General features: G+C 48.7%; 1 protein-coding gene across 1 annotated transcript; it reads left to right on the forward strand.

Annotated features, from left to right (window-relative positions):
• Positions 1–2718: 2718 nt before the first annotated feature.
• OXTR (oxytocin receptor) lies at positions 2719–23324 on the forward strand. Its single transcript, XM_045832411.1, has 4 exons — positions 2719–2856; positions 3486–3557; positions 3735–4801; positions 23032–23324. Exons 3-4 carry the CDS (start codon positions 3886–3888, stop codon positions 23271–23273), a joined length of 1158 nt encoding a protein of 385 aa, XP_045688367.1. The 5' UTR covers positions 2719–2856; positions 3486–3557; positions 3735–3885; the 3' UTR covers positions 23274–23324.
• Positions 23325–24480: the final 1156 nt, after the last annotated feature.

The following is a 24480-nucleotide window of genomic DNA, read 5'->3' on the forward strand; positions in this document are numbered from 1 at the left end:
CCATACCTCAAGTGTGCCCCTGCACTTCACCCCAGCTCTGTATTAGCATTTACTGTCACACTGCAGGTATGGGAATGATTGTCTCTTGGGCTAGAGGTCCAGAGGGTAGGCGTATGTATTATTCCTTGTGAAGAGTCTTCAAGGGGACCCCGCAGTGAATAGCACCTCTCTCTACTGTCTGGCTTTTGCACGTGTTGAGAAATAAAAAAAAGAGGGAATGGGAATCAAAATATTCACTTTTTTTTTTCTCTTGATGGAGGCTAAATGAGAACTTAGCTTTTCCATGAACCCAAATGGTCCTGCTAATTGTGTCCAGAATTCGGCACAGGACTGGAAGAGCCCAGCCCTGGAGAAACAGCCCAGGGAAGCTGTTCATTGCAGGCAGCTCTCTTCCTGGAGAGTGAGGGGCAGGCTGGGGTCTGCAGGCCGTGTTTTCCTTCTAGCATTTACCACTGAGGGTGTTCAGAGAAAACCCCTCCTCATTCATCCATGGAGTGGGGCAGATGTTTTACCCCCTAGGATTAAGCTCTGAGGTGGCATAGATCATAATAAAACTCCAGGAAACCGGTTCTGGCTGGTGTGGCTCAGTGGATTGAGCGCTGGCCTGCAAACCAAAGGGTTGTGGGTTCGATTCCCAGTCAGGCCATATACTTGGGTTGTGGGCCAGGTCCCTAGTGGGGGGTGCATGAGAGGCAACCACACATTGATGTTTCTCTCCCACTCTTTCTTCCTCCCTTCTCCTCTGTCTAAAAATAAATAAATAAGTAATCTTAAAAAAAAATTCCAGAAAACCAGAGGATGTGATCTCAGAGATTAGCTATCCCGACCAGCCCTCATTTAATTTACATGGAAATGGAGGCCCACGGTTACTTAATCCTCACCTGAGTGGTATGTAAGTTTAATATGCAATTCATGTGACAGGTATTTTTAATAAATATTGTTAAAAACAAGGCAACAGGCCCCAAGTGGAATTGCTTTTGCCAAGCCCCACATTGCCTACCCAGATTTAACTTAATTAGTTTCACTCTCCCAGAGATGGAATCTTAAACTGTTCAGGAATCACCTTATCAGCACTAATTAGGTAATCTGCCTGATAATCTCCTGTCATTCCCTACAGAGAAAGTAACCTTGCAATAACCAATCTGCTATTTGCCTAATGTAATGTAGCCCCCTTCTGCTAATAAAAGTCATTTTATAACAGTTCCTCTGAGCTGCTTTCTGTTTGCTAGATTGGGTGCTGCTTGATTCATGCATCATTAAATAAAGCCAATTCAATTTTTAAAATTTACTCATTTGAAGTTTTAAAAAATCCTCATCTGAGGACATGATCATTGATTTTAGAGAGAGAAGGAGGCAAGGGGTGGGGGGAGAGAGAGAGAGAGAGAGAGAAACATGGATTGGTTGCCTTCTGTATTGTATGCACCCCCACTGGGGATCGAATCTGCAAACTTTTGGTGTAGGCACAATGCCCCAAACCAACTGAGCCTACAACTAACTGAGCCTACCAGGCAAGGCCGGCCTTTTTTGTTTGTTTGTTTGTTTGTTTTAAACACTTTTTTTGGACACAAATCCCAAGGGTAAGAAAAAGACAGCTCTTGTATCTCACCCTTTCACAGTGCTGCAGGAATTGGAATTCCCATGCCCACCCTGGAAAGCTCAATCAACTAGAACCCTAGGACCAGGGCTGCCTAAGAGTCTGCACCCAGGGTGTCTTGTCACAGCACTATAATTGCGGAATCAGGAAACAGGGTCCTTGGCCAACTCAACTTGATCCACGTATTTAAAAAAGTAGAATGTCAGGAGGAAACACACATTTAATAAATTTTAAAGAGCTCTGTTCATTTTCACATCTTCAGTTCTTTTTCTGCCTTAAATCTTGCCACTGTAAATTACTCCAGAAAACAATTTTAGAATAGAAACTAGAAGCTAGGAGCCAGAGAAGCGGTCTTTAACATTTAACCTTCCAATGGCACCATTTAGGATTTTAATTTTGAAGCTTGACAAGGAAGCAGAAATGATTTAGGGCCTCGCATGAGCAGAATCCCTTTAAAATGAAGATATAATTCCCACCCCGCCTTGAGATCTCTTGGTAAAACTACCTAAAGAATGAAGACTTCTTCCCGTACTGATTAGAACAGAAGGCATTTCTGACCCCTCATGAATGGGAATATGAGCAAAAATATTCCAAAGCAAGGACTCACTTGAATTCACTGCTAAACCCAGCACTTCAAACTCCTGAGGGAAGTAAAAGGCGCTGAAATTAACCTGGTGTTCGGGAAGTATCAGTTATGCTTCTGCAACTTTATCACCATATACTCAGGGGAAAACACTGCTATTTAAGCCTCCCATTGCCGGAGAGTCTGGAGCTTCTAAACCAAGAAAGAAAAAAGCGAACCGGGTTATTTACGAGCTCCTTCTCTCCTGCAGTTTTAAGCCGCTGTGAAATAAGCCTGTTTGTTACCGCTCAAGAGTCCAAAGTTGGGCGACGCAACCCTGCTCTGCAGGGGTCGGCGCTGTCCTCTCCTGCGCCCCCCAGCGGATTCCTATGGTGGTGCAGCCCCTGCCACTCGCTGCAGGAAAGCTGGGCGCCTGCAGACAACGCCGCATGCTGACGCTACCGGCGCGCACAGCCCCCGCTGCGCTCCTGGTTAGCGATCTGTCCCTGTCCAGCGACCTGCCAGGCTGCGCGAGAGGGTATTCCAGTCCAGGGTCCAGAGTCCAAGATCTCAGCAGAGTGGCAGACAGTGCCAACAGCAGCCACCCCAACCTGGGCTGGGAGCCCACGCTTCTTTGGATCCGTCCGCGGTGGTGCAACTCAGGGAGCCAACTTAAGGCCCGTCTGTGGACTCGGTGCAGGTAGCTGGGTCCTGCCCACCCGTGGATGGGGTGGCTGGGACTGATGGGGCCATCCGGACTTAAGTGGAAGTGGTGGAGTGCCTCGCGCTCCTGGTTCCTGTGGGCACACAGGGTACTCCGAGAGATTGCAAAGTGCTCGGGATGGAAATGCAGAGCCCTTGATCATCCGGGCCAAGATGCACGTCGGGCTCCTGAACCTTCGAGGCTGCTGGGCTGGGGAGGCTCCCTTTGGGAGGTGTCTGAGCCTGAGAGGATCCCTGCGGGTGGGGTGTTGGGGACAGCGGTTGGGCATTCTGGGGGTAGTACTGAGGCAGGAGTTGGACTGGGAAGCCGCTGTCGTGGAAGTTCGGGTTTGGGTCGGGGACTGATTAAGCGTCTTAAAAACAGGAGGTTGGAGGATGGTCCTGAGCGGCAATTTTTCAGTCAAGGGCTGCTGGGGATCTACGGAGGACATAACCGAAGTAAAGTTTACTAGGAAAGGTGACTGGTTTGGGGCGTGTCGAGGGAGGTGGCAGTGCTGAGGGCCTCGGGGGCTGGGTAGTTTGGGGATCCCAGGGAAGGCGGCAGGTTTAGTAGACCTCCCAGTCCCGGAACAAAGTGTCTGATTAGGACTCTCTCCTCTCCTTCAGTCAAAGCGACTGAATACCCCAAGGAACTGGCGGTCCGGCAGATTCGCGCTCATTTCCAGAGGCTCAGAGGAGGTACCTCAGACGGGGGTTCCTGGGATGGTGGCAGAGCAATCCCGGGGCAGGTAGTTGTGCCGCTAGTCTCAGATGATTTGGGGTTCTCGGGAAGCGGACACCAGCGCTGCACTTGCGTCGGGAGAAGAACGCGGCGGTCTTTTAAAGCCCTGGGTGGGGGGGGGGGGTTCGTTTCAGGGTCCCACCCAGCAGATCGGTCTGCGGAGCTCCGGGAGTGGAAACCCGAGCCGCACCCCCAGGCACGCCGGGACGCCGCGTCGGGCCCTGCCCTGTTGCGCCACGCCTTAAAAGGCACCAAGGCCAGGGTCTCACAGCAGTGGCTACAGTCATGGAGGGCGCGCTTGAGGCCAACTGGAGCACGGAGGTCAACGGGAGTGTGGCGCCGCTAGCGGCCCAGGGCAACCGCACCCACGGGGTGCAGCGCAACGAGGCCCTGGCACGAGTGGAGGTGGCGGTGCTGGGCCTCATCCTCTTCCTAGCGCTGAGCGGCAATGCTTGCGTGCTGCTAGCACTGCGCACGACGCGCCACAAGCACTCGCGCCTCTTCTTCTTCATGAAGCACCTGAGCATCGCCGACCTGGTGGTGGCAGTGTTCCAGGTACTGCCACAGCTGCTGTGGGACATAACCTTCCGCTTCTACGGGCCGGACCTTCTGTGTCGCTTGGTAAAGTACCTACAGGTGGTGGGCATGTTCGCTTCCACCTACCTGCTGCTGCTCATGTCGCTTGACCGCTGTCTGGCCATCTGCCAGCCTCTACGGACCCTGCACCGCCGCGCGGATCGCCTGGCTGTGCTCATCACGTGGCTGGGCTGCCTGGTGGCCAGTGCGCCGCAGGTGCACATATTCTCCATGCGCGAGGTCACTGACGGTGTCTTCGACTGCTGGGCCAGCTTCATCCAGCCCTGGGGGCCCAAGGCCTACGTCACTTGGATCACGCTCGCCGTCTACATCGTGCCAGTCATTGTGCTCACCACCTGCTACAGCCTCATCTGCTTTAAGATCTGGCAGAACATTCGAATCAAGACGGCGGCAGTGGGGGCGGCCAAGGGACCCGAGGGTGCAGTGGCGGGCGGCAGGGAACACGAAGCCCTGGCACGAGTCAGCAGCGTCAAACTCATCTCCAGGGCCAAGATCCGCACAGTCAAGATGACCTTCATCATCGTGCTGGCCTTCATCGTGTGCTGGACGCCGTATTTCTTCGTTCAGATGTGGAGCGTCTGGGACACCAAGCCGCCGAACGAAGGTAGCTCTGGGCGGGAGACCGGGAGGAGCAAGCCCAGCTGGGCAGGGCCCTGCTACTGCCGCCTCTGCACCCATCCGGGGTTCTGAGGGCCTCTTGCGGGGAGAATCCTGCAGAGCTGGGTTTGAGTCATGGCTCCATCATCCACTGGTGGAGTGATTTTGGGCATAACCTCCTTCAGCCTCTATTTCCTCTGTTGTAAGATGGCAATAATGATAGAAGTACCAGCTCTCTCACCAAGCAGTACAGGAAATGCACATAAATGAGAAAATGCACATAAAGTCCTTAGCACAGTCCTCGGGCCACACATAGGGTGTATATGATCTATGGTTCCTTATTACAGACCAGGAAACTGAGGTTCAAGTGACTTGTGTTTATGCATGGTTAATGAGCATGGGAGGTAACTTTCAAACCCAGGCCCAAGTTCAATATCCATTCATTTTAAGGTTCACTTTGCATTGCACTTCCATTTTAAGTTCAAGTCAGCCTGAACCCCCCAGGTCTGGTTTGGATAAGGGTAGTGGGAGATGGGCAACTAGATTTGTCTCACAAAGCACTGAGATGGTGCTGGATGGGGCATTGTGGGGAGGTGAAGGTGAATCTCTGAACCCTGTCTTGGTGGAGGTGGTAGAGAGGTAGGTAACACAGGCACTGCAGGCAGGCATGGGAGCTGGGTAATGTGGCGTATGCTAGGGGTTTGGGGGAAGGGAAGGGAGCAGGGATGCAAACTTTCTGATTTGACCTGGAGGTTTGAGTGATTTCTACAGGGAGCTTGCCCTCCAGTTGGAGGAGGGTGGAGGTCAGAGCTGAGGGTGGCCAGGGGCCGTTGTCCAAGCTTGGCTGGTAGGAGAGGAGGACAGGATAGAATGGGGCGATCTGTGGGGAGGGAATTTGGGAGAGCAGAGAGTGTGGCAGGCTCTGGGGGCTGGAGGCTTGTAGCTGTCTCTAGGTGGCTAGGAGCTCCAGGCAATTGCTGCCTCATTGCCCACAGTTCACAAAGATCAGTGGTGGTAAATAACTCACACCTTTTTGTTTGAGGGTAAGTGCATAAAAATGCACGGGGATGCCAGAGACTCAAATGTTTGTAAGGAGAGACCAAGGGATTTTCTTTCACCAGTTTGCCTTTGAGACAGCAAAAATGTCTCATTTCCTGATGTAGTCATTACTGCTCTCAACAGTCTCGAACACAATTATCCTGTGCAAGCTGAAATCTTCCTTCATTCTGCTGGGTAACTTTGCTCTCTTCCCCAAACCACAGGCTCCTGGCTTTCCCAGCTCTCCCAATTAGCCTAGCGTTTGCGTTACTACTTAAGTCAATTGTCACTCGATATTTATTGAACAACTGCAGTATGCCCCTCTAGCTGTGAGGGGTGAGGTCACTGTGAGGACTCAGCAGAGCCAGCCTGGCTTCATCACGCAGTCTCTGGTCACGCCTTACGGAGGGGATTCAGGGATCCAGAGAGGGGAAGGCACTTGCTGTAGGTCACACAGCAAGTCGGAGGCAGAGCAGAGACTAGAATTGAGGTTTCCTGTCCACCCCCTTATTTCTTTCTGTGCTAGGTTTCTTATGAGGGGCACACAACAAGGGAGTTAGGTTGGGCAGAAGCCAGCAGTGGGAGGGGGGTTATAAGTAAGATAAGACACTAAGCCATCCTGTTTCATGGGCAGGCTCCAGAGACCAGACCCAGGAGCTCCAACACCAGCCCTTGAGGAAGTGAGACTGATACTCCCTGAGAGCAGGTGTTGGGGAGACTTGGGATCCAGTCCTCCCTCCAGCTATGGGCTTTGGGTGAGGATCCTCTTGTCCCCTTGACCCTTAGCGTCTCACTTTTAGAGTGAGGGCATTTCAGCATCAGCTCATTCATTCAGCAGGTCCTCTGGCTCTTCTCTCTTTGTAGCCCCTCACTTCTCCCTTTCATTTTTCTCCCCCATCCCATATGACTTCCTGGTGTCCATCCCATTCATCTGCTCTCCTCTTTCTCACTTTCCTCCCCAAAGATTGAGAATATGGGGTTAACACATGTTACAATCACTCCTGAACTGGGTATCTTTTCTACCCTTTAACAGTACACCAAGCAATTTATTTGTTTGTCTTAAAACCAAGACAAAGGAAAAGAGGAGCTAGAGAGTACTCCGAGGTAAGTGAGGGCCAGAGGCCTTGTGGGTCCATGTGGTCCCCTGAGGGTATCGTGGGGTGAAGCCTGCAGTGGAGATGGGCTTCTGCTTGGGCTCCAGGAGTGGGGAGAGAAATGGACTCTAAGAACGTCAGGCCTTCTTTCCCTTTGCTTCTTTGCTTTTTCTTTGTTCAGAGAAAAGGGTGGGTCTCACACGAAAAGCCCAGGTCCCGCTGGTCCTCCTGGGCATCCTGTCTTGGGTGCTTTGAGAAGAATACAAATGCAGCCCACAGGGGATCCATGACTGCACTGCTGCCAGCACCCCCTCCGTTCCCACCCCCAGTGTGTTGCCAGGAGCAGGTGCCAGTCCACATGTGAGAAGCCTGTGGAGCACAGAGGACTTGGGCTCTGGCCACTAGCCTGGCCAAGGGATATAGAAGTTTGAGTGGCTGTGGGCTCAGCCAGAATGCATGTCCTGTGCCCACTTGGCATTAGTCTGGATAATTGCAGGTAGCAGGCTGGGCCATCAGAAATGATGATGTTTACAGTCACCTTGGAGATATGACTCAATCTAGAAACTATCGGCAAGCTCAGGAGATGTTAATCAGCAGAGTGGAATCAATGCACAGCCCCTGCTTTTGAGTCCAAGAGGAAAGTGATTTACAAGAGATGCAAAATATCGAGATCAGGGCACCTTGCTCTGCTAATTTCCTGGGGATCAGAGACTGGAAGCTCAGGGAGCTTGTTGTGAACAGTGTGGTGTTCTTCACGGAAACACCTGGACAGATAGGCTCAGACTGAGGCAGAAGTGGGGCGGACGTGGGATCTCTTCCTTCAGAGAGCTTCCTTGAGAAAAATCCCTGGAAAAAGGACCAGAGGCTCTTTAACTACCCAGCTATGGATCGCAGTGGGTGGAGAAATCACACTGGCCTTGGCAGCTGGTCTCGTGGCCTCTTGCAGGATGCCAAGTCCCTGCTTCCGTTGGGGCTCACGCTCTCTGGTGTTCTCACGAAACCCAGGTGCCCCTTTTCCATTGCTCTTCCTCAGATGACTTCTGCTCCCAACGCCCTACACCTTCATTCACACCAAGGGCTGCCTCTATGGGCTTAGAGTTCATCTTACTCCCAAAGTAATTTGCCATGGGGCACTAACATCCAGGTACTGGGGAAAGGTTAAGTAGATGTAAGGAAACCTAGATAAAGGGAGAAAAAGACTAAGACAAGTATAATATAATAATAGTAATAATAAAAATAAAGTTTGTGTAGAGGTGAGCTTCTACATACATGCAGCTTCCTTTTCATAAGAGCCAAAGCAGAGGAAAACTCCCAATTTCAATATTTTTACTGTTTGGAAGGAAAAACAATGAATAAGAGTGATAGCTGGCTGCTCCTGTCAAACCTGGAGGTACTGGGCAAATCCCCCAAAAGGAGAAGGAGCAGGGTAACCTGATCAGCAGGAGGAGGTGGTAACCTAATTAGCTTCCCTCTTTAAAGCAGCCAGGGCGATGGAGCCCCGACTTGGTGAGATGGAAGGAGGAGGGCTGAGACCAGACACTCGTGCGGCTTTGACAAGCCCCACACATGTCCTTCAGGATCAAATTCCACAGCCAGAGATTTGGCACCAGCTTTTCCCCTTGAACTCAAGGGATTTGCTGCTGTGCCTGAGAACTCCGGCCTGGTGGTGGTTGTGAAGAAGGAGGTAGAGGGGGCTGAGTTCCTTTTCCCAGGGCCTGGGGCTGGGCACCTGATTTTGAGCCTGGTCTCTAGTTTTCTCCTTCCAGTGTGTCCCTTGTGCAGAGCGCACTCCAGTGGGCAGAGATGGGGGGGCAGGTTGGTGCATGGGGCGGGATGTGCTGCCTGTGTTCACCAAGCAGTCAGTGTGGCCCCTCTCTAATCACCATTCTCAGGTGCTGGGCAGCTAGGGGAAAACCTTTTGAATGAACAGAAAATCTCACTCACATTTGTAGGTGAGCCATATTCATCTTTCAGAATAGTTCCTTCTCTCAAACTTGCTGATTTCCATAGGAGCAAGCAATTGCCCAGAGAACAGAGCAGGGACCTCCACAGCTTAGGCCAGGACAGCGAGCAGACACTGCAGGGCTCTAGACTCCACGGCGTGGGCAAGGGGCCCCCTGGCTGACTTGTATTCGGAGGCTGCTGGCCATTTTCTCCTGTGTGTCCTTGAGCCAGTTGTTCCATCTCTGTGAATCACTGCTTCTTCCTGTGCATCATGAAGATAGCACAGTCTACTCATGGAGTTGTTATGAGGATGACATGGTGTGTCCTGTGGCCTGTGGGCGCCATGTGATCAGGGTCTCTCTTCTCCTCCCCTTCCCCCCATTGTACATGCTAAAATTCTTGTTTGCATTCTTGGGGTTGACTTTGAGATTTTGGCAGTTATTCCTGAGGGAGAAGATGCACATCTTTCTCTTGAGAGCCTGGGTGGAGGGAGAAGGGGAGGCAAGCACAGCCTGCTGGACAGTAGGTTCTGTATCAGGCAGTTGGTATGTGGAGAGACCCTTGTTAAGGTTGGAGAGGTGGACTGGGAGCCTTCGAGGACACTGCCTGTCCTGTTCACTGGTATGTGCCTGGTGCCTAGCATGACTGGGCACCCACTGGGATCTCAACCAGTGCTAACTGAACAAATAAGTGGGATATGGGTGGAGAGAAGTGCATGAGAAAAGACAGGATGAGTGTGTAGAGTTGGACTCACAGAAATAAGGACTTTCTAAGCAGCCCTCCAGCTGGCCGCTTTCTAAGCAGTAGAATGGGCTACCTAGTGAAGAAGTGAGTACCCATCACTGGGGGCAACCAAACATTTATCAGGGGTGTTGTGCCAGAAGGAAGGTTCAAAGGCACAGGAGGCTTAGTTTTAAATTTTTTCCCATATGAAAATGAACTTCCCAACCTCTCCCTGTTTCTGTGGAACTGTAGCCCCTCCAGTGTGCCCTGCCCACTTTACAAGGACACTGCCGGAGGTGTGGGCAGGCTGGCAACTTGGAGAGGGGTCTGCTCTCAGGCAACCATAGATATGGGGAGCGGTGGGAGAAGGTGGGCAGGAGGAGAACGGACAGATCACACTTGGCCTGGGAGAGCTCTCAGCTTTGCCCTTCTGTGCATAAACTGTAATTAGAGGGATAGTTAATAACCATACTCTTGTCTGATTAAGCAATTTTGACTTCTTTTATGTTTCTGGCTAGTGCTAATGTTTTCCCTTTGGGTTTTTGATCCAAGGTGACTTTTCTTTTCTTTTTTTTTTTAAGGTTTGATTAATAATAGCAAAAATAAAAATCTGGTGGGTGAGTCTTTGCTGCATATTCTTTCCCATTTGATGGATGTCTGAGTGGGCTGGGGAGAGGGTAAGGAGGGGGAGCAGGGGTTGCGGGAGGGTCTGTGGAAGGAGATCAGGTCTTTGGAAAGACTGAGCTGGGCCTGGGGTTAGTGGCTGGCCTGTTAGCTGCCTGAGGGGCAGGCTCACTTGATGACCCCACCACTTTGCCCTGCCCTGACCACTGTGGTAAGCAAAGACAAGCCCATGAGGCTCACTCCCAGGGGCTGGATGGGGCTGACCTGTGCTCTGCCAGACCCCATATATCAGTCCCAGCAGCCAGAGCCCCTGGACCCCAACATAGCACTAGGAAGTGAGGAGAGTCCCCTTGGGGCATATCTCTGGGTGGTCTATGGACCTCTGCCATTCCCCTCCAAGCAATGGAGATAATATCTCCCGATGCAACCTGAGGCCCTCTCTGGGCATCAGTTTCAGTGAATTGAGAAGTTGGATTAACTGATATCAGCACCACCCCTTCTCACGTGCCAGACCCTGTGCTTGGCTTCATCCTTCATCCTCACCCAAACACAGCAAGGGAAGGGGGCATTACCCCCATTTTACAGACAAGGGGACTGAGGCCCAGGGAGGTATGATGTGCTTGCTCGAGAGCACATTGAGTAAGTGGTAGAGCTGAGATTTGAACCCAGGTATCTCACATCAGACACTGCCAGACTGTACCACCCCTGTCCTCAGGCCAGCATTTTCAAGGACTTCTATTACCCTCAGTGTCTGGTCTCCTGGGCAATTGTTAAAACATCTTATTCCTGGCTCTATGTCAGAACCACTGTACCAGAGCCCTGTGCCCTCTCTGTGGCCCAGACACCCCAATTCCTGGGCTCTTCCCAGCAACACCCAGCTTCAAGGCTGCTAATGGCACTGCCCTGTCAGCGCTCCAGGCTCTAAGCCTGTGTCGCTCGACTTCCCCCGCGGTCCAGTGATCGCACCGTCTTAGCTGCACACCTCTCCTGTCAGCACTTCCCTTTTCCTTTCATTGCCACCTTCCTGGTTGATAGCAGCTGTTTTCAACTTTGGCTGTTAGCATTTTGGGCCAGATAATCTTTGTTTCGAGTGTGGCGTGGGGAGGGGCTGCTGTCCTGTGCCCTACAGGACTCAGCAGCGTCCCGGGCCCTACCCACTAGATGCCACCAGCACTCCCCTCAGCGGTGACCACCCAAACCGTCTCCAGACAGTGCCCAGTGTCCCCTGAGGGGCAGAGCTGTCCCTGGTTGAGAAGCACTGGTTTCGAGTCATGCACAGGTCTGACCTGAACTAACATCCAGCAGATGAGTGTACCCTTGTCACTTCTGCTCTGGGCTCTGGCCAGTCGGCCTTGTGTCCCCTGCCAGGCCTGCCGACTTCCCAAGGTCTTTTTGCCATGCACCCATGCTGACGCTGGTCTCCCCACAGGAGTGCCCACCACAGTCTCTTCCATGGAGACCCATCCTTCAGAGCCCAGGCCCCATGTGTGGCTTGCTTTGTGCACAACTCCAGAGGGTGCCATTTACCTCAGGCTCTGCAAGGAGGATGCTGTCAGCAGCCGTGCAGGGACAAACCCAACATGGGGCCTGGCAGCCTCTTCCAGTGGCCCTTTCATGAAACCTCTCTGTCTCCCCCAGTTGGGGGTGTTCTTCCTCTTCTGAATGCCAATGCGTTCATTCCACAAACAGTTATTCAGTGCCTTCCAAGGGTCCTGTCCACACAGCCTCTGCTGGGGTCTGTCCGACCTCCCACGAGCAGTTTGCAGGAGCCCTCCTCAGGCCTTCGCCTGCCCTCTCGTGGCCAACAGCTGCCAATTCGTAAATGTGGGACAGACAGGCCAAGGTTGGTCACAGAATTTTGGGCACACCACAGACCTCTGGGAGGGACATCTCCAGTTGCTGCCAGGCTGGTGTCGGGGTCTTATGCCCCAAGGGGTAGCTGGATGGAGTGGCAGCAGTGACCCTGGGCAGTTGACCAAACCTGCCTGGAGCTCAGTTTTCTGGGGTTGAGAATAGACTTGAGGAGAGGGCGAAATGTGCCAGTGGCATAGTGCCTGGCATATAGTAAGTGGTCAATAAATGTTTGCTTTAAAGAGAAGCTTCAAGACAGGCCAGGGCCTAGGGCAAGTCAGTACAATTGAGGGGGTGGGAATTGTTTTGAGCTTAAGACCAGCGTTGTAGCAGAGGGGCTGCACTCTCAGCTGAGGAGTGGCAGCAAGCCCAGTGAGGCTGGGAACGAGAGTGTCAGGGGGTGTCACGGGTGAAGAAAAATGAAGGCCTCCCTGGAGGGGGCAGCAGGTGGGGAGGTGGGGAGGTTCTAGCTCTGGGTTTTGAAAATCCAAGGAGGCTGCAGCGTGACAGGTGGGCAGGATGGGTTGTAACCAGGTGGTGTTCAGTGTTCCAGCCCCCGATTCCTGTGATCCCGATTCCTGGATTCCTGGCCACCGAGGGGCAGCCTCTGCCAGAGCCTCCCTTTGTGCTCCGCTGGATGCTGTCTGCCCATTTGCCAGATGCTCGGGTACCACGTGCCTCTGCTCTCCAGGGCCCGTGCTCACACTACCATGGTCACTCTTGCTCATTGTTTCTTTCTCTTTCTCCCCACCTGACCCTGGTATCTGAATGTGAACTGAATTCTTCTAGAGGGAATTGCATTTCAGTCCAATCATCTTGTTAGGAGGCCATCTCCTGTCATCAAGCAGGGAAACTGTCTTTTTGCCTTCCCAATGTGCTAGTGGGAGTGACTGATTTATTAGGACTTCTGTCTGCTAATTTCATGCTTAGCTGAATTTAGTCCCTTGTTGAACTCTTTCTACTTTTCAGTCTCTCCTGGCCAGGATAGAGCCACAAATGAGACAGTCTTTAGCCACAGGTTATAAACATAAATAATGACAGTATGAAAGGATAATGCTGTAAGGGAGAGATTTATTTATCAAGTACTGTGAATGCTCTAAGAGGGAGTCATTGATTCTCTGTCTGGGAAAAAAATCATGAGGGCTTCAGAGAGAAAGCAGCATTTGGAAAGGGTTTTGAAGGATGAGTATGAACTGGCTATGCAAAGAAGTAGATGTATATTCCATGTTAAGATCATTGGACAGTTACTTTATTATCTTTACCCCTATTGGAGGGATACTTCTCAATCTTCAGTGTGTACACAAATCATGTGGGGGATCTTGTTAAAATGCAGACTCTGACTCAGGAAGTCTGGTTGGCTTTGAATTCTTAACAAGCATCCAGGTGATATCTATGCAATGCCCATGCAGCTGGCCCATTGACAACACACAGAATAGTGAGTATTTAATATCTTATCTCTTTTACCAAAACTTACAGTTTGCCTTTACACATATAGCACTAATTGGCTGCAGGGTCCTGATGTCCTCATAGGGTAGAAAAGGGCTGGTTGTTTGCAAAAAGAGCCCTGCTTTTCTGTTTTCAGGATGTGGTTATTCCTTAGGTTTAGTCCAGTGAACCCAACATGTCCCCTAGGTTTGAGAAGTGATGTAATAGAAGCCCATTTAACACTGCAGGCAACACATTTGGCTGTTAATCTTTATGATACATGGGATGATCACACACTTGTGATTTTTAAAACAATTCCTATGCTATAAAATTGTGATCTTTTCTTATTTTATTTATTTATTTATTTATTTATTTATTTATTTATATTTTATTGATTATGCTACTACAGTTGTCTTGATTTTTCCCCTTTGCCCCCCTCCACCCAGCACCCTCCTTCCCTCAGGCAGTCCTCACACCATTGTTCATGTCCATGGGTCATGCATATAAGTTCTTTGGTTACTCCATTTCCTATGCTGTACTTTACATCCCCATGGCTATTCTGTAACTACCAGTTTGTGCTTCTTAATACCCTCACCTCTGCACCCAGTCCCCCATGCCATCTGGCAACCATCAAAACACTCTCCGTATCCATGATTCTGTCTCTGTTCTTCTTGTTTGCTTAGTTTGTTTTTTAGATTCAATTGTTGATAGGTATTTTTGCCATTTTATTGTTCCTAGTTTTGATCTTCTTCCTTTTAAATAAGTCTCTTTAACATTGCATATAATAATGGTTTGGTGATGATGAACTCCTTTAGTCATTCTTTGTCTGGGAAGCTCTTTATCAGCCCTTCAATTCTAAATGATAGCTTTGCTGGGTTGAGCAATCTTGGCTGTCGGTCCCTGCTTTTCATGACTGTGAATATGTCTTGCCAATCCCTTCTCACCTGCTAAGTTTCTTCTGAGAAATCAGCTGACAGTCTTGTGGGAACTCCCTTGTAGGTAACTAACTTCTTTTCTCTTATTGCTTTTAAGATTCTCTCTTTATCTTTAACCTTTGGTATTTTAATTTATGATGTGTCTTGGAGTGGGCCTCTTTGCATCCATCTTGTTTGGGACTCTCTGTGCTTCCTGGACTTGCATGTCTATTTCCTTCACCAATTTAGGGAAGTTTTCTTTCATTCTTTTTTCAAGTAGATTTCCAATTTCTTGCTCTTTCTCTTCTCCTTCTGGCACCCCCATAATGTGAATAATGGAACACTTGAAATTGTCCCATAGGCTGCTTAACCTGTCCTCATTTTTTTGGATTCTTTTTTCTTCTTGTTGTTCTGATTGGTTGTTTTTTTCTTTCTTATGTTCCAAATCATTGATTTGATTCTCAGCTTCATCCACTCAACTGTTGTTTGCCTATAAATTGTTCCTTATTTCAATTAGTGTATCCTTCATTTCTTACTGGATCATTTTTTTTTGCTGTTGACGTCATAACTAAGTTCCTTGAGCATCCTTATAAATAGTGTTTTGAGCTCTGCATCTAATAGATTGCTTATCTCCATTTAGTCTAACTCTTTTTCTGGAATTTTGATCTGTTCTTTCATTTGGCCCATGTTTCTTTGTCTCCTCATTTTGGCAGCCTCCCTGTGTTTATTTCTATGTATTAGGTAGAGCTGCTTTGACTCCATGTCTTGGTAGTGTGGTCTAATGTAGTAGGTGTCCTGTAAGATCCAGTGGCACAACTTCCCCAATCACACACACTGGGTACTCGAGGTATACCCTTTGTGTGGGCTGTGTACACTCTCCTCTTGTAGTTGAGCCTTAGTTACTCTGGCAGTCAGCTGCAAGGATTGGCTGTGACCACTTACCACCAACCTCTGCCCTCCATGGAAGGTCAATTGTTCAGGGTCAGGGTGATGGTACTCTGACATGGTCTGTAGTTGTCCACTGGATATGTGGCCCTGGAATTTCCCAGGTTGTGCAGGCCAAGGTCCGCCCCAAACTGTGTTTTGCCCAGGGCCACACTGCCTGAGCTATAAAGCAATCTGAGATGGCTGCAACTTGTGCTGGGCTTGGAGATTCCCAGGTGAAGCCAAGCTGGGAATCTAGGTTGACTGCTGCAATCTAGGTTGAACCAGGCCTGGGGCTCACTGAGGCCAGCTATTGCTTGTTTAAGAGGATTTAGGGAGCTGTGCAGCTTGAGCCAAGACTAGCCATTCATATGGAAAAATAGCTTGGGTGGGCCCATAAGGTGGGTGGGGTAGAGTCTCTGGGGATCTCCAAGGTGGGTCAAACAGTATTAGCCAGGTTGATGGAGTCTCAGATATGGCACTAGTTTGCTGGCTCTGTAGGGTTTAGAAAAGGGACAATGGCTTCTGCTCACCTTGATGCCAGACTCTTCAGTTCCTCTCTGTATGCCACTGGTGCCTTTCAAGCTGCTACCTGGGTGCTGGAGCTCAGAGGAAGTGAGTCTGAGTAGGTGAGTCTGTGTGTGGGTTCTTTAAGAGGAAGTATCTGGGGCTCTAGCAGTGTCTTCCACTGACTCAGTCCCCACTGGTTTTTGTAGCCAGACGTTGTAGGGACTTATCTTTCTGGCACTGGAACCCTGGGCCTCGAGGCCTGGTGTGGGGCTGGGGATCCTCACTCCTAAGATATCCTTCCTGAATTTTTATCCACCACATGTAGGTATGGGACTAGCCTGTTTACATCTGCACCCCTCCTACCAGTCTAGATGGATGTGGTTTCTTTAATTCCATAGTTGTCCGACTTACATTCAACTCGATTTCTGATGGTTCTGAATGATGGTTGTTCTATGTTTTAGTTGTAATTTTGATGTGGTTGTGTGAAGAGGCGAGCCAAGTCTGCCTATGCCACCACCTTGACTGGAAGTCCTCAGCAGTCTTTTCAAAGAAGCCACTCTGTGCTACATATTGGCCTTCAATCTTTATATACATGTCCATTAAAAAAAGTCTTCCTTAGACCATGGCTCCCAAGTTCTACACAGCCCCTGTAGAAACAAGGGACTTAGACCGTAATTTCTCATCTCCTATAGTGGGAGTTGAGGGGAACAGGGGAAATGGTATTGATTTGGGAGAGGTGAGGAGGACTTGAACCTACTGATGGTTTCTGGAGTATAAAAGCGATTGGTTCTGGAGTATAAAAGTTGATGAGCTTGATTTGAATCAGATGAGAGATGTCAGATGAACCATGCTTTTGAATTGTATGTGAAATGTCTCAGGAACAGCATAGCTCAGAGAGGCCTTGGGCAGCTGCATGTCAGCTGTTCTTGGCTAATTTGGGCCTTCACTGGAAATTTGAGTGAAGGGAGTGCCTGGAGATCTGAACAGGGGAGTTCTTGGGGTTTGAGTAAAGCCGGGCTGCTGGGTAGATTAAAGGCTTGGGCATACAGCCCCGGGTGGCCCTCAGCTGCCCACCCCTCTGTGAGTCACGGTGCTGAGTGGCCATATAGAGTTGTCTTTGTCTCCTGGGGTATAGTTGCCCAGCATGGGATGTCTGCTTTTGGTGTGTGGCCATTCCTACTCACCTTCCTTGCTTGGAGTCCCCTCCTTGAAGATCACCTGTGGTCCCCAGTCTTGGGCCCACCAGCCCCTCCTCCAGATCCTGCAACTCCCTGTTTAATAGAGTGTCTGTCTTGTACTTCTCTCTCTTTCCCACAGGTGTTTGTAAATCCCTTGAGGGCTGGTCCCCAGGGCTGGCTCAGTGGCTGGCACCCAGTAGAGTAGCATGAAAGGATGCACATCTCATAATCTCCTCCCTCCCCCTCCTCCTCTGAGCTTGAGGTCAGGCAGGTATGAGGACCAGTCCCTCAGTCAGTGCCTCTCACTTGCCCTCCCTTCTAGGCAGGAACCAGAGAGCAGTGTGCAGAGCAGGGCTGGTCCCGGGGGGGAGTATGGAGGGTCAGTTGGAGAGCTGCTGCCACCTTCCCTTTTAGGTTTCTTACATCACTGGCAGAGTAAGATTTTCCCAAAATCTAAAGTTCTTTTTGTGGCACTTAATCCAATCCAAGGGCTCTGAGTTTTGATTTTTCTTTCTCTTTTTTATTTTTATTTTTTGGTCATTGAAAAAAGGGCAAAAGGCAGGTGCTTTAAAAACTTATGCAGTTAATCAGCTTTGGATGGTGTGGCTCTGTTGGATGGACTATTGTTCTGTGTACCAAAAAAAAAAGTCCCAAGGTTTGATTCCTGGTCAGGGAACATGCCTAGGTTGCAGATAAGATCCCTGGTTGGGTCGCATGTGGGAGGCAGCTAATTATATTTCTCACATTGATGATGTTTCTCTCTCTCTCTCTCCCCTTGCCCTCCTTTCTCTCCTCCTCCATCTCAAATCAACAAAAATTATGCAGTTAATCATATCTCATACCCATTAATAATAATAATGCTAATTAGTTGAATAAACACTTTGCCATTCACAAAGCCCTTTTACACTTTTTTTCCCAATTTTCCCAAAATCCTTGTGAGTATCTTATGTTCTATTCCTCAGATTCCAAGACACAGACCAGCCCAGGCAGCAGCCTCCCCACTGTTTCACATGTGCACATTGGTGCTGGCCCTGTTACTGATAAGGAAAGTAACATTTATTGTGCACATACACATCCTTGTAGTTAGTAATAATGACAACAGCTAAGCTTTATTAAGTGCTTACTAGCGTTGAGTGCCAGGAATCATGGTGAGCACTTGGAATCCTGTCTAATTAAACCTGACAATGGTGCTGTAAAGAGATTCTTTTTGTTATTTCTGTTTCACAGATGGGCAATAGGTAATTTGTTCAAGAACACACAATTGCAAAGTGGCAGAGCCAGGCCTGGGTAGCTTGAAAGCAGCTCTGTTCCTGGTACCTTGGGGAGAAGTGGGCAGAGTTTGCCACTTGGGTCTGCCCCTCCCCTTTCCTAGCCTTTTTCTGTGCCTGTAAGCATCTGTCCCTCCTGGAGGCATCAAGATTGGCTACCTTTTTCTGTAAAAGGCCAAACAGTAAATATTTAAGGCTTTTAGGGTATAAGGTCTCTGCAACAGCTACTTAGCCTTGCCCTTGTAGTGCAAAAGCACCATAGACAAGATGTGAATGAATATAAAAACTTTAAAAAAAAATCAGCTGCAGGCAGGGCTTGGCCCTTGGACTGTAGTTTGCTGGCCCCTGGTCTAGACCAGGAGATACTTCTGCCAGGAAGGATGGTGCTCTGATAGAGGTAGTTGTTTCTCTTCCCACTTACACTTGGATTTTAAAAGACCTTCCCTGGGGAGTGAGCAGTGCTTGGCTTTGGAGGGGGCCTCCATCTGTTGTGGGAAGAGGGAAGTTGCTGTCTGACTCTGTTCCTCAAATTGCACCTCAAGGGTGATTGCCCACCCAGCCTGTTTCTTTGCATTGGGACCGAGAGGATTTGTAACCAGGACTCAGCCTGACAGGTGTGAATGCTGACCTAGTTTTAAGAGGAATCAGACTTTGTTACATTCAGGTAGGAACATAGGGTGACTTACTGTATGTCCTTGGGGAAGTCACTTCCCTTCTCTGAGCTCCCCTTACCTTATCTATAAAATGGGGATGAGAATACTTAGAAGACTGTCCTGTTCTGTGTGAGCTTGAGTGGTAATGCAAATGGACAGCATCACTACATTGTCATGTGCCCCCTGGAAACATAATTGTGAAATGTAAGGACAGTATTTTCCATGCCCTATTCTGTTCCTGCTCCTCTGCAATCCTGTGAAAGGGTAGTGTTGTGGCCTAAAAAAGACACAGTAAGTGCAGAGGGCAGATGAGGTGCAGTCACTCGTCTTCTTGGAAACCATCAATGGCTCCCCAGTGCCTATAGATTAAAGTCCAGATTCAGCCTGGATTCAGGGTCCTCCTCAGCCTGGCTCTTTCCAGTCTCCTCTCCCATGAAACTTCCCTTCCCCAACTCTGGCAGTCCCTGAATGCCCTTGGCCATTCTCATTTATATGTCTTTATTCTGCTGCTTTTTCCCTTTGAAATGTCCTCCACAGCCCTTGTCTTTATTCCCAAATATCCCTCTATCCTGCTGATGGTTTGAAATTCCACCATTGGGGACTCAAGTCTTGGGTGATTAGGGTATTTGTCACATAAAAAATGTCCAGATGTGTCCATAGCACTGGCAACTTGATGTGAGCAGGTTCAGCTTGGAGAGGGTCATCCCTTCCCCAGGAACCAGGCCAGGCAGGTTATTTGTGTCTGTGGCCACCAGGTGGGGGCAGAGGTGCTGGCCATGGTCCCAACTCCTCTCACTCAGGTTGGCCAGCAGCTCGGGAATTCGTTAAGTATTTACTTGTTTGTTGTTTATGTAAGTTTTTTTTTAAACAGAATACATAAATTTAAAAGATCCAAATGTAAAGAGTGAGGCAAGTAGCTTAAATGAACAACTAAGATTACACCTTATAACCTAGTGCCTTTCTGTCCAAGCCTGAACTTCATTCTATCCCATTTTATAGCCTTTTACACCTGCACTCTTCACCTGGTATCTGATAGTCCACTTTTTGATGCCTTTTAAATTTTTGACTTTGTGTGTTGATTTTGCCTCTTTCATTTTATATGTTTAATTATGAGTTGAAGACGTCCTATTTGTAGTCTTGGTGATATTTCATCAGAATTTCTAAGCTTAAATTCATTTTCTTGCCCGTTCAAATCAGAGCAAAATTTTTTTTCATTCTGTTTTATAGAAAGTGAAGAATTCAGTATTATTGGCTTTTTCCCCCTTCACACTTTCTCTTTTAATTTTTTTTTTATTATCACTTGCGGACATTTTTTCGTTGCTTTGTAGAGAGGGGTGGGGCAGGGGGAGGAGGGGAAAGCGATTTGAAAGAGAAACATTCACTGGTTGCCTCCTGTATGCATCCCTGATGGGACCAAACCTGAAACCCAGGCATGTGCCCTGCCCAGTAATCAAACTTGCAACCCTTTGGTGCACCAGATGACACTCCAACCAGCTGAGCCCCACCAGCCAGGGCTCTCTTTTCTTCTAAAAATTATTTTAGTCTAAGGATTTGATTTCTCGCTTTCACTCTCTAAACTTTTTCTTTTACAAGAATTTTTGATATTTTGGTCTGTCGTAATTTGTTTTGGTTCCAGGTATATGGAGTAATCAGACCAGTGGTTCTCAGACCTGGGTGTGTGTTGGAATCCCCTGAAGGGCTGCTCACAGCAAAGCACTCAGCCGTGCCCCTAGGAGTCTGATGCAGTAGTTTTAGTGTGGGGCCTGAGAACTGGCTTTTCTATCAAGTGTCAGGTGGTCTGGGGGCCCCACTTTGAGAACCACTGAATTCGTATCATAAATAACTGCCCTCCTCCCTTTGGTGCTGGGCCACTTGGCAGACAAACAACTTTGCTCTGCCTTGATGGTGCTGTCGGCATACAAAACATCCAAACCTGTAGAGACTTATTATGGCTTTATTTGAGCCAGACTGACCACAGTTGCTAGGAAGCAAAATCTCAATGGATTGAGAAAATGCCCTGGAGTGCGGCAGTTTTGCAGTTTATTTTATACATCAGAATCAAAGGAGGAGACGTGCATGAAGTCTACTGTTGGTAGTTTGAGGGGGTGAGAGAAACTAAAGCAAATCTCTAGTATTGGATAAAAAGCAAAATGGACACATACGTATTTTATGTTGGTGGGTATGGGATAGTTAACTTCGCAGCATCGGAGATGGTGTTCAGGGAACAAGGTACCAGGAGGGGTTCCGTGGTCTCCTGCTCTGGTGGGATGGCGTGCCCTAAGGTGTCTGGAAAAGGTTACTCTGACATTCCAAAGGTGTGTGCCCTTGGATACAAAGAGACAGTACACAGGCTTAATCATGGTAAAGACTGACCTTTGTCAAGGAAGCTCAGGCCGAGGATGTGACTCCCCTCCAAGACACACTTTTAGTTGGGAATTTGTGTGTTCAGACCATCCTGTGTGTTTCCTCTTGGTCTCTGCGTCTGTGAGGCCCACCAGGCAGCCCCCCCGAGACAGTCAGGTTTAGTGTGTGGCCCCTTTGCACTCACCTCTCGCAACTCCTGCGTCCCCATGAAAAGTTCTTTCCTGGATTTAGCTCTAGAATTCTGGAGTTATTTTTTGAGAACTTTTTGTAGAAAACACTGAAGACTATTGGAGTTTTTGAGCCTTTGCAGTTGACTGCACTCATAAGGATGTGGTTGTGAACAGAATTCTTGGGAATATTGTTTTCCTTGGGTTTCTGGGGGGTGTTGCCCCTCCTGTGTTGTTGGGAGATGTCTGAAGTTTCTCCAATTTAAGTCCATTGAAAGAAACCCAGATTTTTTCCCTTCTACTCAGAAGTATTTAGGGTTAGGAATTTTTTTTTCCTTTGAAACTTAAATTTGTGACAGTATTTTGAAGGTGATTTCTGATTATTAATTCTGCCTGGAACTCAGTAAGTTCTCAGTATAATGGCTTCTACATAGTGCCTCTTAAAATTTTAGTGTTGCTTAAAAAATATTTTATTTATTTATTTATTATTTAGAGATAGGAGAAGGGAGAGAAAAAGAGCAGGAGAGGAACATCAAGAGAAATTATGATCCTGTGTCTTGTACACAACCCAGCCTGGGACCTGGCCTGCAGCCCAGGCATGCGCCCTGACTGGGAATCAAACCAGCCACCCTTTGGTTTGTGGAAGGACGTCCAGCCCACTGAGTCACACTAGTCAGGGCAATGCCAGTGCTTTTGTTTGTTTGTGTAAATCTGTTGTCATGTGGAAGCTGTGTTCTTAGGGGCATCTTCACAGAAACTCCTGCAATGTTCTCAGCTGTGAAGGTAGCATCCACTTTCTGGCCACCATGCCTTTGCCTGTGCCGTTCCTCCTGCCTGAAGCACCCTTCCTCTCTTCTCTGCCTGCCAATTCATGAGCATCCTCTAGGAGTCAGCTTCAGTGATGGTTTCTGAGAGGCCGGCCATGACTCGCTCTTAGATAGTGGCACCCCTCCTCAGTGTGCTCACCTCATGGTGCTACTCATTCTTTTTGTGCATGTGTGTTCCCAGCACCTAGCCTTGGTTCCTGGCACGTGGCCATGATGGCAGCCACGCACGTATTGGGCATTCACTGTGTTCCAGGCACTCTGTAGGCCTTGTAGCATTCCCGTGAGGTTTGTGTACTCTTGTCCCCATTTAGAGATTAGGAAACAGCAATTTGGGGGGAGTTGAAATCACTTGTCCCTGATGGGGCTAGAATATGAATGAGGTCTGGCAGCTGCTGGACTCTGTGCTCTTCGACTCTGAGCAGTAGGCACTCACGCTTGCTGGGTGGGCCGTGAATGAATAAGTGGCCGTGAGGAGGACAGCCCCTGCTGCTGGAAGCACACAGTGAGGAAACATTTGATGAGACAAAAGATCAGGAGCCTCCCAGGGCTGGCTGAGCCTGGGAGGGGTTGGGGGGCAGGCTGAGTGCACAGCCGGAGCAAGGATGTGGAAGGCAGACTTTGTCTCTTTAGTACTCAGTCTTGTGGCCCAGCTCCTGGTACTGGAAGAAGGCAGCTCTCAGGAAATGGTGTTAACACTCCAGTCCTGATGCCCTGTTCTCCTTTCTCCCTGCAGCTTCGGCTTTCATCATCGCCATGCTTCTGGCCAGCCTCAACAGCTGCTGCAACCCCTGGATCTACATGCTCTTCACAGGCCACCTCTTCCACGAGCTGGCAGAGCGCTTCCTCTGCTGCTCCTCCAGCCACCTAAGGGGCTCCCGGCCGGGAGAGACAAGCAAAAAGAGCAACTCATCCAGCTTTTTCCCAAGCCGGCACAGCTCCAGCCAGAGGAGCTGCACGCAGCTTTCCTCCGTGTGACCAGCTTCGGCCTGGACTGCCTCCCTTCGATCAGGTTGTGTGACATTGACAGTCTGCCCCTTGGTGGCCTTGTATGTATGTGTAATAAGGTACCTTTCCATTTGTACAGCTCTACACCTTGGAGCAGTTTGCGTGGGTGGGGGGTGCTCACACAGGGTGGGGAAGTGGTCTCCATGGGGGAAGATGGTAGGGTGACTCAGCCACCAGACTGTCCTTGGGTCTCCTGTGAGTTCCAGCAGACACTTCTGCTTCCCTCTGACTCCAATGCTGCCCCTGGCTGCTGGATGGGTTGTTTATGTTTCCTGGACTTGTAATTTCACTCCAGTATCTTTTTTTTCCTTTATTCTGTGATTTTGTGAAAGGGTTAGGTATAGGATTGGTGACCAGTTATGTTTGGAAGCTCAGTGTCCTGAGCTTGGAGTAAGGAGTGGGAATGGGATCTCAAATGGGAAGGTGGTACTTATATACTCCTGGCCCCTCAGAGTGTGTTTGCCTTTGAGTGGATCTATCCTAGCATCATTGGGTACCAGCTTCTCAGAGGATGGTCCTAGGAGCAGAGAATTCTCTTATGAGATGGTTTGGCCTAGGAAGTCGATTAAAACTTGGATTAAAAACGTTTAACAAGCTAATATCTAAGTAGGAAGTGGGAAAGAAAGAAAGAAAGAAAGAAAGAGCATCCAAATTGGAAAAGAAGTAAAACTGTAGATGACACAATTTTATGTTTAGAAAATACTATGGAATTTGCACACACATTTGTATTAGAACTAATTAATGAGTTCAGCAAAATTGCAGAGTACAAGGTCAATATGCAAAAATCAATTGTATTTCTTTCTACTAGCAATTAACAATATGTAAATAAAATTAAGAAATAATTTAATTTAGCCCTGGCTGGGTGGCTCAGTTGTTTGGAGTATCACCCTATACACCAAAAGGTCTCGGGTTCAATTCCTAGTCAGGGCACATAACTAGGGTGTGGGTTTGGTTTGATCCTTGGTTGGGGCACATGCAGGGAGTAGCTGATGGATGTTTCTCTTTCTCTCTTTTTCTCTTCCTCCCTGTCTCTCTAAAGTAAATATAAATATCCTTAGGTGAAGATTTTTTTAAAAGAAATAATTTAATTTATAATAGTATCAGAAAGAATAAAATAAGAATAAATCTAGTGAAAGAAATACAGGACTTATACATTGAAAACTACAAAATATTATTG

The sequence above is a fragment of the Phyllostomus hastatus genome, unplaced genomic scaffold (genome assembly GCF_019186645.2).
Source record: "Phyllostomus hastatus isolate PE091 unplaced genomic scaffold, TTU_PhHast_1.1 phas_contig_16, whole genome shotgun sequence".
Taxonomy (NCBI): domain Eukaryota; kingdom Metazoa; phylum Chordata; class Mammalia; order Chiroptera; family Phyllostomidae; genus Phyllostomus; species Phyllostomus hastatus.

Bases quoted from the DNA above. Each gene is read 5' to 3' on its own strand.
- OXTR (XM_045832411.1), top strand. From the start codon at position 3,886: ATGGAGGGCGCGCTTGAGGCCAACTGGAGCACGGAGGTCAACGGGAGT. The intron at 4,802-23,031 runs GTAGCTCTGGGC...TTCTCCCTGCAG, and splicing joins CACCAAGCCGCCGAACGAAG to CTTCGGCTTTCATCATCGCC.